Source organism: Panthera uncia (assembly GCF_023721935.1).
Source record: "Panthera uncia isolate 11264 chromosome B2 unlocalized genomic scaffold, Puncia_PCG_1.0 HiC_scaffold_24, whole genome shotgun sequence".
Taxonomy (NCBI): domain Eukaryota; kingdom Metazoa; phylum Chordata; class Mammalia; order Carnivora; family Felidae; genus Panthera; species Panthera uncia.
The window spans coordinates 8,313,053-8,330,504 of record NW_026057580.1 but is presented as its reverse complement, the minus strand read 5'-3'; the positions used below and the strand labels follow the sequence as shown (position 1 = coordinate 8,330,504).

The 17,452-nt window shown below is 57.2% G+C and overlaps 1 protein-coding gene across 2 annotated transcripts in view; it reads right to left on the bottom strand.

Moving 5' to 3' along the window:
- The window catches only part of GRM4 (glutamate metabotropic receptor 4), a 105,755-nt gene that overhangs the window by 23,134 nt on the left and 65,169 nt on the right, over positions 1-17,452 (bottom strand). For both annotated transcript variants that reach the window (XM_049653420.1, XM_049653421.1), the window contains exons 3-5: positions 14,679-14,814; positions 11,568-11,722; positions 9,219-9,359 (exon numbers count right to left, since the gene is read on the bottom strand). In XM_049653420.1, coding sequence (XP_049509377.1) covers positions 9,219-9,359; positions 11,568-11,722; positions 14,679-14,814 — 432 coding nt within the window. The remainder of the gene's footprint in view (positions 1-9,218; positions 9,360-11,567; positions 11,723-14,678; positions 14,815-17,452) is intronic.

The following is a 17,452-nucleotide window of genomic DNA, read 5'->3' as shown; positions in this document are numbered from 1 at the left end:
GAGTCAGGAAATCCCCTCACGGATAGGCGGGACCCCCAGGCCCAGGCAGTTCCAGAAGGAAGCATGACACACATTTCTGAGAGCTATCGGAAGAGACAAATCCCAGACACATGGTGGCAATGACAGCAGCAACAGTTTGAAGATGTCCTAATTGTGTCCCCGGGTACAGTGAGCCAGAGATGCGTTTGGCTCTGCCACGGGTGACAGCCAGCCGGGAAAGCATCGGGAGAGGATTTTCTCCGTCAAAACCCTGCAGCGATGGTTACTACGGTGACTGCAGCCTTTGTCTGCAGGTTGTAAATTGTAATTGAAATGAGTTTTCAAGGTTGAAATAATCAGAGTTCCTCCTCATCTCCCCCATCACCTCCCCACAACTCACCCCACCTAACTGCAACCCTCCTGAGTTCCTCCCTCACTCGCGTGCCACGCATTCTTGAAGCAGCTCCCTCACGTAAAGGAATGCAAAATCAATTACGTGTATACTCGTGCATGTACACGTCTATGCATGCACCTGCATGCATTGATACACAAGGTCTATACACACACCCGTGTTCAAACACATATAAGCACAGGTAACATATATATCGCGTGGCACTCATCCAGAGTCACCAACGGATTCACCCACTGTTGGGCCAAGAAGCCCGCAAGTGTTTTCTTTGGGAGGTGACACCCAGAAGCACCAGCAGGGGGTAGGAACCAGAAATGGGGAAGGGAGGCAGCTGATACCGGGTGGGCTCAACCCCGCTGGGGACCGCCAGGACACTGCGTCACAGACACAGTGTTGCCCATCTGAGGAGACACTCTAGCTCCTGCCAATCTTGGTCCAAGGGCTGCTCCCAGGGGCATTAATTAACTCCACTGGCAGAGACAGGGTGGGGGAGCACCGAGGGGACTGGGGGGGGAGGGGCTGGCACGTCCACAGTCACAGCCACGTGTAATCCAGCAAGGTGCGTGGGCACAACACACACATCTACACGTAGAAGCCTGAATTTACATACAAATATGCAAACATACACACCAGTGTTCATCCCTTGGGCAGACTTCCAGGGAGAAGCGTAAGAGGGTCCCAGGATCCGCCCAGCGGGGCCTGTCTCCTGGCTCCGCCATGGACCAGCTCTATGACCTAGGTCAAGTAAGATCTCCATTCCTCAAATATAAATTCGAGGTACTCATACTGACCTTGAGGGGCCAGCGGGAGGATGAAGGGGGCACAGACATAACACACAGCATCATACCTTATATACAGAAGGGCTTTGTAAACCTGTTTCCTGTCCTCCTGGGCCCTCCTCCCCCGGGCAGCATCCCACAGCCAGGGGCCTCTCCCCAAGCCCGGGCACCCCTTCTGTCCTGCCTACAGCCTGGCACAGGCTGGCTTTCCTTCCCTCCAGTTGAGATAAGCGTGGGGTGCCCACCCCAGGAAGACAGGGGCCCAGGTCAGCCCGCCCGCTGATACGCAGATGGGGAGACAAAGCTGCCACACTGTGCTTTCTGGCCATCCCCCTCTTTCCTGACCGCCTGTGGTTGAGGCATTCTCCCTGTCACTTCCCTGAAACACACAGGTTTCTCTGAGGGTCCCCTGAGTCCTGCTCCTGAGGCTGGGCTCCACGCTCCCCAGTCCTGCCCGCCGTGCCCCAAAATCACATGACAGACTGTCCCTTGTCCAGGGTCCCATTCCTATTCTTCAGCCTCATACCCTGGTTCCTGCTGAGCCCTGCCCTCCATCAAGACACCTGCTTTCCAGTCTGAGGTATCTCTAACTCAGCCTGGTCCCCTCTGTCCCTCAGCCTGTTTCCCCAAACCCAGCATCCACTCTCCCCTCTCTGTCCCAGGGAACCACCTCAGGTGTCTCCGGGATTACCGGTTGGGGCAGATGGGGATCACCACCTCAGTGGCACGAGATAAGGTGACCTGGCCAGTCGAGGAGGACTCCTGTCTCCCAGGTGTTCTCTCTGGCTCTGTGGTGGTACAGCCCAGCTGCAGGCCCCTTTCGAAGGTAAACGATTCTTGCGGACCCGCAAGAATATGACCCCAGGATGAAAATATTGACATTGGAAGTTGGTGGTCCCAGCTGTGACAGAGACTTCCAATTGCAGATGACCACAGCAGTGGAGAAGCTCTGTCTCTGAAATTGGTAAACATACCTTCTGGATGGCCGCTGCATGAAAAAGCAAAGTTCAAGTCTCGTCCTGGAACTCCTAGGTCCCTGAGAGTCTGACTTCAAGCACATGTCTCCAGATGTTCACAGATCCCCAGTTCGAGAAACAGGATATGTGTGTCGGGGCCAGATGGGAGCAGCCTGAACCTCCCCTCCCCCGTTCGGCCTCTTGCAGTCCTGGTGAGTTGCTTAGCATCTCTGAGTTCTGGTCCCCTGGTCTGTGAAAGGCACCCGGCACCCAGGACCACTAGACAAGAGTAATACCTGGAGAAGAGCAAGCAAGGCCGTTCTCTGCCCCTTGCCGATTCTAAGGCCTGTGCACCTCTGCCCAGGAGGAGAGCCTGGGCTTAACTCTCTTGGACAGGGTAGGACGGGACCGGGGGCAAAGGGGAGGCAGCTCCAGGGACAGGAAACACAGTAGCCCCACACGGTCGCCTCCTTTCCCCCATCACCCAGTCATGTTCCTTCCTCTTCCGGCAGAACCTGGCTTTCCCTCCAGTGGATCTTTCCCATCGGCGTGGAGATATGCTGTCATTCCCCCCATTTAAACAAACAAAAACCCTCTCTTGACCCACACACCCCGCCCCCAGCTAGCATCCCTCTTTCTCTGTGTACAATGGAACTTCTCCAAAGCATTGTTCCTACCCACCATCGTCAATTTCTCTCCCTTGTCTTCCTGATCAACTCCAATCCTGGTCTGGCACCCATCTCTCCAAGGAGTCTCCCCACGCTGCCAAATCCCCTCACCCGTTCTCCGTCCCATCTCACCTGCAGCGTGACAGTGCATGATGGGGACCGAGCTCTGGTCTCCACTCCTGTGCCGGCTCCTCTCCCCACCCCTTGACATCTCAGTGTCCAGGGCTCAGTGCAGGGACCCCAACGACACTCCCTCCCTTGGTGTCCCCAGCCAGCCCCATCCATGTGCTGACAACTCCCCAAATCCCAAGGCCAGCCAGGCTTCTACACCCACATCCAACAGGCATCTCAGGCCTAAACTGGGCTCCTGGCTCCCCCCCCCCAGCCCAACCTTCCTCCACCCATCTCGTGCACGCCCAAGAACCATGCAGCCACCCTTGATTTCCTGTCCTCTTTCTCTCACCTCAAATCCTCCAGTGAACTCCATGGCCACTCTGCCAAACGGACAAAGAAATCTGACCCCTTCCCACCTCCAGGGCCACCACCTGCTCCAGGCCCCATTACCTCCTGCCCAGGCTACAGCACTGGCCTCTGAACTGGTCTCCCACTCTACCCTCACCCCACCTCCTCTCCAGGCCGCAGAGTGAGCTTGTGAGAACAGGAATCGGATCACATCAATCCTCTTTTCAAACCCCGCAATGGCTTTGTCTCATTCTGCATAAAAGACTAAATCCCGACAAACTGCCTACAAGGCCCACTGGGATGGGCCAGCCAGCCCCGCGTCTCTAACCTCACCTCCTTCCTGTTAATACTCTCCGCTTCAACCACTGGGCCCTCCTCACTGCTCCCCAGGCCTGCCAGGTGTGAGCCTGCCTCCAGACCTTTGCACGCACTGTGCCCTCCGCCTGGCAAGCTCGTTCCCGGGTCTCCACACGGCTGGCTCTCTCACTACCTTTGGGTCTTGGCTCAAGCATCACCTTCTCTGCAAGAACGTCTGACCTCATGATTTAAAAGTGCAACCTCCCTGATCCCCCAGAACTTTCCATTTCCTTCCAAGTGACTTCCTGAGTCTGCTCTCTCCAGGCTCACGGTTCGGCCCTCCCTGGAGACCCGTGGCACTGACTGCTGAGGCTATCCTACCCACCGTCACCTTGTCTGAAAAGCTGTATTGTCTCCCAGCTGCAGTGGGAGCTCCCCGGGCAGGCCAGTGCCCCTTACAGAGCCCAGCACGGGGGTGGCATGCAATCAGCCTCCGTGAAAGCCGCTGGAACCAGTGAGAAGCAGCACTGGGGGCCGGGGGGTGGCAGGGAGCCCTCCGGCCACCAAGTGGCTGATGGCTTGAGTAAAGATGAATTGCTCTAATGGGTGGCATGGGCTGGCACCCACTGGAGATAATGGGTAATCCCAAATGTTGGTCTTCCCTCCTTCCCCCAGGAAGGAGGCTTTCTTGGGTTCCTTTGGGAACGTGCGAATAGGAAGATCCTTCAAAGCCAGGCTTGGAATAGCCAGGAAGGCCCCGGGGCTAGGACATCAGCTGCTCTGAGGCGGGATATTTGTGGAGCTAGACTGGCCAGGTTCAAATCCCAGCCTCTGCTACTCATGATCTTGTGACTTTGGGCAAGTCTTTAGCCTCTCTGTGCCTCAGTTTCCTCATCTGTAAAAGAGGTTGCCAGGAAGATTAAAAGCAAACCACTAGAACAGAGCTTGACAAGTAACAAATGCTATCTAACGACTAGCTGTTGTTACCATTGGTGGTGGTGTTGTGGCTGTTAGCGCGGTCTGCGTGACAGGAGTCTCCCCACACATCCCAGCTGCCATGAGGCCACCCTCCCTCTCGGAGTTCCCAGCCCCTGGGAACAGCAGGCAGTAAATTTCTCCTGTTTCCTCATAAACCGGGCCTTCCTCTGCTCAGCCATCACCTGGCTGGCAGGCTGTCAAAAAGATAGATGCTACATCTGCCTTGTTTACGGCTTTAATTCCCGAACCCTCTCTGCGTGCTCCCAGGGAGGGGCCCGGGAGATGGGGAGGGCTCCCCTGGGCCTTGACAGCTGCAAAGACTCGCCACTCAGGGACCCCTACCTGGCTCAGGTGCAGGGTGGTCCCTGGGCAATTTGCAAGCGCTCCCCACAGATCACTTCCATCCCTTCCCTGGGAAAAGGGGAGCGAGACAGCTCTGCTGGGACGGGGATGGCCATGGGTACCGTGATTCCCGTTTTACAGGTGAGGAAACCGAGGCCTCAAGAGGTAAAACGCCCTGCCAAGGTCCCACAGCTAGGAAGCGGCCGCACCAGGCCTCACACCCAGGTCTGCTCTCACCCTTACCATTTGGAGACATACCAGCCCGATCTCCAAATGCCAATATCTGCTGCTCTTTTGAGACTATGTCCGGTCACAGCCGTTCTCTCCCCAGCCATTCGGCACGCAGGCTGGAGGTGCTGGGGAAGTGGCGCCCTCCAGGAGCGGCATGTGGGACTGAAACAGGCAGAGGCCAACTGCGGAATCTGTTCGCATCAAGGGGACCAGAGTGGGCCAATAGGAGGCCACCAAGTGCTGAGGGCCAGGCGTCCTGGAAGAAGTAAGTGGGAAGCCAGACTCTGGAGACAGACTGGGGGTACGTAGAGAACAGAGAGCCTGCCTGGGCTGGCGGGGGCGGGGGTGGGGGGGAGCGGCAAGACTGAGGGGGCCTGGAGAAGTGGGAAGGAAGGACACAGGAGAGACAGCAGCACCAGCCCTAGGGCCGGGCTGCCTGGGTATAAATCCAGTTCTGCCAATTTTCTAGTGCTATGATGTTCTCAAATGGCCTCAGTAGCCTCTTCCCTAAAATGGGTGCTGCACCTGTGCCTTTACCAACTGTCCTCTTGCATCCGGGATCCTACAGCTGACGGAATTGGTACCAACAGACTTGGAAATCCCCCTCTCCCACTCACCCTCCATATCAACAACCATGGTACCAACACTGATCATACACATCACTTTGCAGCTAGCCTCTTCGTGCACGGTATCCCCCTGCCCCCATCCTCACCACAGCCCACAGAGATGGGCAGTGACTCCCCTGCCTTCTCTGACAATCGGAGAGGTGAAATGACCTGTCCAAGGTCTCACAGCAGGGAGGACACAGAGTTCAGATCCAGACCCGGGGATGAGTCCTTCCCCTGCCCTCCCCGCCCCCACCACCAGCTGTCCCGGGGCAGAGCAGTACTCCGTGGGTGTCACCCGGGCCCCCGGGCCTAAGATATTCTCCTAAGGGAGCGGCTCAGCTCAAACCTGGGTGGGGCCATGGGAAGCCAGAGCCGCCTCCCCCTCACCCAGGGTGGGTCTCAGGCCCCACGAACCAACATTCCTGGCTGTAGCCCTGCTCCTCACGTAGCCCGAGATAGACAGGCTCACCGTGCCTGACCTGGGGCCACGCCGGGACTCTTGCCAGCCTCTCCCGGGGCTTCAGCTACAGCAGGAGGGCTCAGGGTCAGCTGTATCATGCTGTCCTTCTCCTCACCACCTGTGTTCATGCCAGCCTCAGCTCTTTTGTTCATGCCTTCCCCCAATCTGCAGGTCTGGGGTGCAAGCCGTCCTCCCTCCCATCACCACCTCTCCCTCTGAGCCAGGGGCTGCCACATTTTACTGCACAGTAGAACCACTGGGGGACTTTTTTTTTTTTTTTAATTTTTTTTTTCAACGTTTTTTATTTATTTTTGGGACAGAGAGAGACAGAGCATGAACGGGGGAGGGGCAGAGAGAGAGGGAGACACAGAATCGGAAACAGGCTCCAGGCTCCGAGCCATCAGCCCAGAGCCTGACGCGGGGCTCGAACTCACGGACCGCGAGATCGTGACCCGGCCGAAGTCGGACGCTTAACCGACTGCGCCACCCAGGCGCCCCCGGGGGACTTTTTAAAAAAATCCCGATGCCCAGGTTGCACCCAGAACCAATTCCCTCAGAATGTCTGGGGGTGGGAGTCAGGCATCGGTAGCTTTAAAAGCTCCCACGGAAATTCACCGTGAACAAGGCTGTCCCCACCCCGGTTCCCAACCCTAGGTACACATAAAATCACCTGGGGGAGCTCTCCCAAAACCCGTAGGCCAGGCCCCACCCCTCAGGTTCTGATGTAATGGGTCTGGGGTGGTGCTGGTATAGTTTTAAAAGCTCCCAGGTGATTCTGATGCACAGTCGGGCCTGAGAGCCACCATTTCCCAATTCATCAAGTTCTTCCATTAATACTTTGTCACTTCCACCCCGAGATACTCTCTGACCCGGTTCACCATCAATCCCATTTCTCAGATAAGAAAGCAAAGGCCCAGAGAGGTCACAGAGCGTGCCTCAGGCTCGCAGGGAAGCTCTACACTCTTCTGGATTCTGCTCTAGGCCTCCTTCCTCCACCTGCTCCTACAGCCCAAACATCTCCCTCGGGGCTGCGGAGATGTACCCCTCTCCCCAGTTCACCAGCGCGGCGGCGGGAGACGTTTGCGAATCCTGACCCGAGACCTGGGCGTCTGGGTAGAGCCTACGGGGGCTGACCAAGGCCCTCTCCCTCCCGCCCCTCCCAGACCAAGAGGTGACTCCAGAAAGCCCCTCGCCTTTGGCAGGCTAGACACGGGAGGCCCCAGATACCCATCTTGCCCCCAGCTCCAGTCTCACCTATTCCCATCCTCGAGTCAGGCCTGGTGACCTATAATCAGGGTGAACTCACCATTTTCCAACGCCACTTAGGCGCTTTTAAGAGTAAAAGGGATGTGTTCAAACATTATACCAGGAGAAAAGGAGTGAACAAGAAGCTCGGTCACCCTACCCATGAAGGTTCAGTCTCCTGTGCTCAGGCATGTTTGTACTTCTTAAACCTCCTCCGTGATTGCTGCCTGATGAAGGCATTTGCTGTGCAGCCTTTGGCAAGTTGCTTGGCCTCTCTGACTCCCCATAGTATCCTGTATAATACGGGGATCACAAAAGTCCCTAGAGCTGTTTTAAGAGTGAAATGAGATAATGTCTGTAAAGTATCTGGAACACAACAGATACTTAACACACAGTGGTATTTATGGTTATTAGCTCATCCAGGAACATAAGCCCCCACATAAGACAAATACACACATACCCCTTCTCCCTTAGACATACCAACTCATGCACATACACAATCACACACACCCGTGTGTGCACACACACACTGCCACATACACCCGCACATGAGCTTGCCTGCTGGGCCCCAGGGGATACCCATGGTCCTAAGTGGCCAATATTCCTGATTCCCAGAGGGCCCTGGCCACCAGAGGGCAGCATCCACCTCACCTGCCCACCAACCTAATCACGCTTCCTCCTCCCCCAGCCCTGGCGATCTCCCCACTGCCTAACATTCCATGCAGCATGTCCCTGCACCCAGTCAGGTGGCCCTGTGCTCATCTGGCCCTCCTCCCAAGCTACACAGAATAGCCCAGAAGGGTACAAGAGGGACTTCACCATCCTCACATAGGTACCACTCATGTTGAAGACACCCGGAGCCCCCTCAAAGTCACTGAGGCAGGATCCTGCTACAGGACTGCCCAGACCAAGAGCACACAAGGACCCACACCTGAATGTATACAAATGTGAACACACCATGATGGCTACCCTAGGGGACTTAGGGCCTAGAGCTCAGACCTGAGTTCAAATCCTGCTCAACCACCCTCCATCTATGAGAACTCAGGTCCCTTTACTTACCTTCTCTAAGCCTCTTTTCCAATCTGTAAAACGGACCCATTGTCCCATCCTCCTGGGGCTCATTCCCTATCCTTTTCAGGACTATGCCCGAATGCTACCTTTACAGGAAGGCCATCTCTCTTTTTTTGGTTTGTTTTGTTTTGTTTCTACTGCACATTTTCTTTCTGACATATTCTATAGTTGATTTATTTATCTCGATTAAACGTTTTCCTATTAGGATAAAAATTCCAAGAGATTTTTGACTCTTTCATTCGGTGCTATATCCACAGCGCTTAGAACAGGGCCAGGCACACCCTGAGAATCAAACTGGCGTTCGTTGAATGGCTGAGGGAACCGAGAGGTTTCTGCACAATGCTCACACCGGTGAGCTTCTGGACTCCCACACAGGGCAGCTGGGGTCAATTCTGTGGGCTCGTCCTAGGGACATCCAGATGGACCCCGAGGGCTCGTCCTAGGGACATCCAGATGGACCCCGAGGTGGCCACAGGCCGGAGGGAAACTCTGCCGAGATCCAGGAGCCCCTTCCCCCCACCATCCCCAGCAGCATCAAGTATGCATGAGAGCATTTTCGTGTTTCTCGGATTCTGAGCCCTCCCACACCCAAGCCCTCCATCCAGAATGGCCCCGAACCGCCCCCTCAAACCCCGCCCCCAGGCTCCACCCCCCCCACGGCCCGCCCCACTCCTGCGGTAGGCCCACCCCCCACCCCCCAGGCCCAGCCTGGCCCCGCCCCGCGCGTGCTCACTGGTGCACTTCTTGACGTGGCTGCCCTTCTTGAGCGCGTGGCGGCTGAGCTTGCAATGGAAGTTGTCCTCCCAGAACTCGGCAAACCAGATGTTGCGCCGGTTGTTGTCCAGCGTGCGGCTGGAGAAGTAGCGGTCGAAGCCTGGCAGGGAACCAACCAAGACGTCAGGGCCTCGCGCCCCCCTTCCCCACCTGCCCCCAGCCCTTGCCGCCTCCACTACCCAGAGATTTAGGGATGCCCCAAGCAGAGGGAGGGAGGAAGGGAAGAGCATAGCCTCTGATCCAGGGCCCGGCCGGGGAAAAAAACAAAATGTGGAGCTTTTCATTTCATTCAAGATGAAAAGAGCTGTATTAAGTCCCAGGGGGAGCACGTGTAATCTTACAACTGCTGCCTTTATGGAAGAGAAGTGCCCGGTGAGGTGCTTTGCCTTTTAACCACCAGAATGCTAATATCGGGCCTCTGTGAGAAGGAGCCACCTGGGCGTCCTGCGATCAGAACAGAGAGTCTGGTGGGGGCTGACCAAAGCTGGGGGCACCTAAGCTCTCTGGTTCTGAAAAGACCAGACAAGAGAGGGGAGGGGATGACCCAGGTCACACAGCAAGACCAGGGCCTAGATCTTCTGCCTTCAAGTCCAGAACTGCCCCATCATTGACAGACACGGCTTCCTCCTTCAGATGTTCCAAAGAGGACTCACCAACACAGCTCTAAGCCCAGAACCAGCCCCCACCCCCCCCCCCCCCGGGGTGGGCAGGCTGGCGGGTGAAGAATGCCTCGGCTCTCCTCCCAGTGCCCCTTCTGTATTGATGACTGTTCCAGGTAATGTGCCCAGTTGACTGAGCTCTTTGGGGTGGGCCAAAAGTTCCAGAAGTTCAGTAGGGTCCACACCATGTGGTGAGCTTCCTGTCTAGGGCCGGGTTCAAGTGGAGGCTCAGTGGCTGTAGGAGCCAGCTGCTGGAGAAAAGCTGACATCGGTGAGGGACTGGGCTAGGATAGGGCCTCCCAGCCTTGGTGCTCTGGACACTTGGGGCCCCATCATTCTCTGTTGTGGGGGACTGTCCTGTGCAGTGCAGGATGTGAACAGCATCCCTAGACTCCACCCACTCGATGCCCGTAGCATCACCGCCTCCCCCCGCCCCAGTTGTGACAACCAAAAATGTCTCCAGACATTGCCAAAGGGCGTTTGGGGGTCAAATCACCCCCAGGTGAGAACCACTGCTCAAAGTCTTCTCTAATATCCCAGAGAGGAAAGGGACTTTGTCAAGCAAGTTCTGGGGTTCTAATCCCAGCTATGCGACTTAATAGCCACTATATGTCACTTAATCTCTCTGAGCCTTAATGCATTCATTTACTAAATGTGGATAAAAGTGTCCTGTGGGGTTGCTGAGAAGACTAAATGAGATGTCTACCAATAGCCAGAGTTACTGTTATTTTGTATTTACTATGGTTCGAGGCTGAGAAGGGTAATGTGGAAACTTCTGTGGCCTGTACTCCCTCTGCCTCAGGGCAAAGAGAGAACACTGCTGTGTGACCTTGAGCAAGTGCCTCCCATGCTCCGGCCTTGGTGTCTTGGAAAGTTCGGTAGAGACAGATGTCTGCAGGCCTTCCCAGCTCCATCAGTGCTGCATTCTATTTAACGAAGCAAGAGCAGGGGAGAAGGCTCTGGGAGTCTGCCTCCCCTGTGGTGAGGACAGTGAGATCCCTGCCAAATTGAGCCATTAATGGGAACTTCACGCCTCACTCACAGCGAGGTTCTGGCCAGGGCAGCCCATCCCTGCCCAGGGTAATTGTGGGTTCTGCCCCAAGAAGAAGGGATGCCGGGCAGGACAGGCCCAACCCCAACACCACCCAGGGCTTGCCAGACCCAGGCAGCCCTGCAGGGAGAACCCTGCCCCCCCCCCCAGCACAGCACCCTCTTCTTGTCACCTGCTGGGAGCTCCCAGCCCCTTCTGACAGAGGACTTGCCCCAGGCAGGGCGAGGGCCTTGCCTCTTCGTCCCAGATGAGAGAAGTGTTTGGGGATGAAGGAAAGTCCTTGATAAATAAGCTTCCTGTATGTGCCACACGTGCCCCATGTTCCCCACACCCAAAAATATCTGAGAAGGGAGAAGAAAGGTCCTGAATCTGGATTTGAATCCCAGCGGGGCTGAGTGTAGCCAGAAAGGCCGCGCAGCCTAGAACATCAGCACAAAGAAGGTGTGGGCCAAGGTGGAGGAAAGAGGCGGGAAGCGGGAAGATGAGGATTGGGCGAGGAATGGAGGAGGGGGACGGAAGGAGGAACAGCTGAGGATGACCCCGACAGTGGTGGCAGGCAAGAGCGGCGGCACGCGGCCCCCGCGGCTGCCGGGCCTACCTCGCACAGACATCCTCTTGGGGAGGATGGTGACAGCGCCCTCCGCCACCTCCTCCAGGTGCAGCACAGGTGCGCTCTTGGAGCCCCAGCTGTCCGAGCCCATCCAGAAGAAGTGGCCTGTCTGATTAGCCTTCCGTGCTGCCTCCAGCACATGCCTGTGGGAACACACGCCAGCCCAGCCCAGCCGTGTCTGCCCGTGCAACTGCCCCACCCTGGCCACACCTGCTTGGGGGCCCTTGGCTTACCCTGCCCAGACACACACCTGTCCCCCCAGGCCCATCGTTCCCCCTGCCCCACACCTGCCTACAGGCCCATGGCCGCCCCCCTCTCAATCCATACCTGTTCCTGTAGCCCCTGCCTGTCCCTTGGGCCCACCCCTGCCCACAGGCCTAGCATGCTCCCCCAGACCCACTCCTGCCCCCAGGGCCACGTCTGTCCCTGCACCGTACGTGCCCCGTATCTGACTCAGGCCCCTGGAACTACATCTACCCAGCCTGGATCTTCTCGGGTTCGTGTCACCTGGCCCTAATCCCACGACCACATCTCTTGGATCCTTTTCACATGTATATGTGTGCACATGCGGACACACACATACACACACACACACACACACACACACTTTACACCCTTACTCCTCTGCACTTGGGGCTTCCCTGCCAGCAGAGCCCTCTCCATCCCACCTCTTCCAGTGCCAAAAGCCCAGGGCCTCCAAAGAGCTGCTTTCCACACCCTCCTGGATGGAGGGTGTCACAGTCCTACTGTGACATTGGTCGTAATCAAATCAGGGACCCTAGAGCCCAGCACAGGGCACAGCCCACAGGAGATGCTCAGGGATGAGAAAACCAAGAAGGACTGGGAAGAATTCCCCCAACCCAGTGCTTCCCATGGGGGGCGGGGGGGGGGGGGGGGGGGGGACGGGGAGACTGGAGAACAGAGGAGGCAAGCAACTTGCTCGGGATTGCACAGCAAGTAAGAGGCTATGATGCTGGAAACGGGGACACAGCCACCAGGGCTTGAGAGTGGCTGCTGGGCCTGTGCAGGAGGCAGCCAGCTGGGGTGGGACAGCCTGGGGCTGCCAGGGACAAACATGTTTCCAGGCCACAGAGCCCATACCTTCCCTCCTTCAGCATCTCCCAACTCTCGATATTCCCGGTCCCCCAAATTTGCTGCAGCCCCCCACCCGCCAGGGCACATTAATCTAGCGGGGGGTGGGGGCTGCTCAGAAGCCACACCCACAGCCCTATTAATACCCACTTGCATTTGGCCAGCCAGAGATGACCAGAGCTCCCAGGCCTCCATCCCTGCAAAGTCACCTGGGTTTATTTTTACTTCTGTTTGCTTCTGAAAATACATGTGGATTTCCAGAAATGCCTCTGCACCCCCCACCCCACACTTCCTGCTACCGGTCCTTCTGGAGTCAGCCCTCCCCTCTGTGGGATACATGGCCCAGTGCCTTCATCTCTCCCTCCCAGCACATGGGTCCATCTGAGCTAAGCAGGGGGTCTAGAGCGGGGTGCACCCCTGGGTGGGGTATGGGATCTGAGCGCCAGGCTTTGGGGTGGGGGCGGGGACAGGAATGCAGGGACCAGTGATTTAAGTGAGGCAAAGGACCTCTGAAGGGGCCCTCCTGCCCCAGGAGCTGGCAGACCTGTGGGTAACAGGAATGTCCTGGGGCAGAATTTAAGGGGCTTTCAAGCCTTTCAAGGCTTTCAAGCCTTGAGGGGGGCAGGAGCAACTTCCGGGCTCAGCAGCCTGACTCCCCCTTCCCAGCCTTTCACTGCCTGAGATACCTCCCCCTTAGAGCTGGTCTTTTGGCTTTTGAGGCCTTGATGATCTTCCAGAACTTCCCCCTCCTTCCTTGCAGGGACCTGGCAGTGACTCCTGGGGGAAGTCTGTTTTGCTGCAACTCAGGAGTCCAGGATGGGGTCCTTACCGAGTGGGGAAAGTGTCGGAGGGAACAGGACCCAGATGGACACTGGGTAGCAACAGGGTAGGAGGCGCATGGGGGCAGGGGTGGACAGGGGGCCTTGGCCGGGCTGGAGGGCAGGGGAGGCCTGAGGGCACAGCACGCTATGACGCCTCAGGCCAGCTATCTGAGGGAGGAGGTCTGGGGAGAATCACTCCTACCGTCTCATCCTCCTCTACAAATGCAGGGCCATGCCTCCCCCACCAGACTCTGAGCTGCGTCTCCCCCTCAGGCTGAGGCTCCCTGAGGGCAGGGCTGTGTCTCCCCTCCCCAGACTGGGGCTCCCCGAGCTCAGAGCTTGTGTCTCTCCCCCTCAGGAGAATCGCGGAGGTCTGGCCCCCGCCTTGGCCTTGATATCAGTCTGAGAGGTAGTAGCAGGGGGAAAGGCAGGAAGAAGGGAAGTGGGTTAATAGGGGTGGATACTCAGGGGTCATCTTTGAAGTGCTCCCGAGATTCTGACTCAGGACGAGAGGCAGACGTGCAGACAGGTGAGCTGACCCAGCATTTATACTGTGTGGTCCTCACACCCAAAGCCCACCCATTTCCTCTGCAAATGCTCAGTGAGGGGACTGAGGCTCAGGGGTGAGTGTGTACCCAAGCAGGACTAGAACCGCAGCCCAGGCCTCTTCCCACTGCTCCAAGCTTTGTCCAGGAAAGGAGGCAGGGGCTCCCCACACACTGGGCACCTGCTAGGCAGGACTCTGCTCTAAGCCCTTTATGTACATTCTTGCATTCAGTTCTCAAACCTCAGGCAGGCATCATTAACCCCCCACCTTTTTTTAAGCAATAAAGAGGCACAGAGAGGTTGAGAAGTTTGCCTCAGGTCACACTGCTAGGAGAAGGGAGAGCAGGATTAGAACCTAAGTGCTTTGGCTCAAAGCCCAGGACCTTAACTCCTCTGTTAAAGTACCGGCTTACCCCAGTTGGCAGAACGGATGTAAGAAACAGAGTAGGGGAGGCGGGAGGGGTACCCATTAGCAGTAGCCTGCGCCCCAGCCTGAGGGGTCTCCCAGCTCACACACTTACCCACCCCACCTCTCCGGATCCTAGGTGGGGTCAGGCTTGTCTAGCAAGGTCTCTAGCAGGACCTGCCGCTCTCCCCATGACTGGCTCCCGACCCCCACCCCGCGGCCACCTGCCCTCACCTGATGTCATCCTCATTGGCAAAGATGACAACCGCCCTGGCATTTGAGGTCTCCAGGAGGCGCCGGATGATCTTGTCAAATTCCCCAGGCTTGGGCTCCCGTGGTATCTTCACCGACTGAGCAATGCACACGCCCCCTGTGGGAAGGGCACCAGTCAGCCTGGGTGGGGGAGGGGGGGCAAGGCAGCATAGGTCTGTCCCTTCTTCACCCCACCCCCTCGGACACACACTCACTCCAGGAGACAGAGGCCAGGGGCTGCCCTTGGTCCCCCAGCTGGACCCCTAACTCCAAAGTCCTGATTTCTAGGCACAGGCTGTGTGGTTAGAACAGCCACAGTACAGGGGACCTGGGTGGTTCAGTTGGTTAAGCGTCCGACTGTGGCTCAGGTCATCATCTCCCGGTTCACAGGTTCGAGCCCTGCAGCCGGCTCTGTGCTGACAGCTCGGAGCCTAGAGCCTGCTTCAGATTCTGTGTGTGTGTGTGTGTGTGTGTGTGTGTGTGTGTGTCTGCCCCTCCCCCACTAGTGCTCTTTCAAAAAATAAATACAGTGTTAAAAAATTTTTTTACAACGGCCACACTACAAAGTTCGGTTCCACCACTCACCAGCTGGATGACCCTGGACATGTCACTTAAGTTCTCTGTGCCTCAGTTCCCCCATATATAAACAGGCTGCTAGCAAGAGACGATACAGCAGTGTTGAGGAGCTGGGCCGCCTAGGTGTCAACCTCAGCTCTGCTGCTTACTACTTACTGTGTGACGTCAGGGTGGTTACTGAACCTCTCTGTGCCTCAAATACATCATCTACAAAGTGAAGACATTCCTACTACTTACTTTACAGGGTTGTTACAAAGCTAAGTGAGTTAGTGCACATATTATCAACAGGCCCCCTCGGCAAGAGCACCGTGTGGCTGCTGGCTCGTACCCGTACATCCTGCGTATGTACGAGCCGGGAAAACCGGGTACATCCCGGGCACATCCCGGGCCGGCCGGCCATCCAGGTCTTCCCAAGCTCCTCTCCGGGCACTCACAGACTCCTCCGTAGGTAGGCTCCCCAGCTCCCACTCCACTCCTTGGCCCTGCAGGGTGCCTCTCCCCATCTTATTCGTGAGCAAATTCCCAGCTGGGAGTTCAAGAGCCATTCCAACAGAGTGCTTCAGGAGGAGCTCGGAAGGGGTCAGGGAGTCTTTGGGAGCCCCCCTGTCTCTCCTTCTTCCCTGGCCCACTGCCTGCCTGCCTGGGTCCTGGGTGGGGGTGCGGGGGGCGTGGGGGAGACAAGACGCCAGGGCCTGCCTATCTCCTGAGCTCATTCCCCTACAAGAAGCCCAGCCCCATGCCTGCGGGAGCATCCGGGAGGCAGCGTCAATCTGAGGGCCAGGTTCACAGAATCTGTGAGGCTCACAGAAACCCTGGGAGCACTTTAGATTTCCCCAGCCAGTCCCCAGCCTTAGACATGTCTCTCCAGGGCTGGCGGGAGACAGGTGTCATTCATGCATCCAAATCCCACCTGAGCTGGCACAAAAGCACTTGTGGACCACTGTTTCTGGTATCAACGGCACCTGACAGACGAGGAACCTAAGGCTCAGAGAAAAGAAGTAGCTTGCCCAGGGCCACACGGTTCCCTGCCCCTGCTGGGATACGGAGCAGGGGAGCCCCCAGGGATTAAGAACCCCAGGGCCCCGGGTGGCAGAGTCAGGGCTCAGCGGATAGAAAAGTGTGGAGGGTTATTCTTAATGAAGCAGATCCTTTATCGAAGACTGTCGGCCTCCTCTGGGTTCTGCTCAAGGGTCTCAGCCCAGCTCCACCCCAAACAGGATCCCTTGGGGACCCAGCAATGCCTCAAACCATCTACCTTGGTTGGGCACCCGGCTGCTGCTACCCCTGGGCTTCCAAATGGCCTCTCTGCCCATGCCAAGGCCACCTGATGCTTCTGCACAGGTTCCACGCACCTCTGTGTGGGGGCCTGCGCTGCGAGGGGCCCACAGTCCTGGGACACACACCCTACCCCACCAGGAAAAGTATCAAAACCCAAGCCCCACCACCCAGGAAGGGCTTCTACCCTTGGGCAGGGAGGGAGGTGGCAAGCAGGAAGGGCTGCCCAAAGGCAGTGACCCTGAGCTGAGTCTGAGGGAGGAGGCGTAAGCAGTCAGATGTGGGACACTCTGGGGAGAAACAAGGTACCCTCGCTACAAGAGGGGTTGCTCTGCGCCAGGCACCTGCCAGGCCTGGGGCCACACGACACACGGGCACTCTCACATCCCTGTCCCCAGGAAGTAGACCCCCTGGTTCTCCGCAGCAGGCAAAGCAGCCCTCTGCCCCTACCCACTGACCAGAACCCCCCTCCCTTACTTTCTGCCTCTTTGGGGCCGGCGGAGCTCCTGAGGTCTCTCCTTAGGCACCAAAGAAATCCCAAGCGCTACAGAAGACCATGGTCATCAGAGCTCATGGGAAAGAGAGAGGAGGAGAGAAGGAGGGAGGGTGCCTGGGTAGGACTGGTCCCTCCAGTCCCGGGTCCTGCAGAGAGAGCCAAAGGGAGCCAATCTGCTGCCCACAGCGCTGGCCCCGCACTAATGGCGGCTGGGTAGACCCTCTGCTCCCAGCTAAACCCTCCATATGGTTCCTTTCCAGTTAGAAAGTGGGCCAATTGTGACATTTCCCCCCCATCTGGAGAGACAGATGGACAAGGGGAGGCGGCTGGACGGGGGGGTAAGAAAGAGCCACCTGGCTCCAGGAGGGAGGAGGAGGGTCAGGGCAGAAGGGAGGGAAGCAGGGAATGG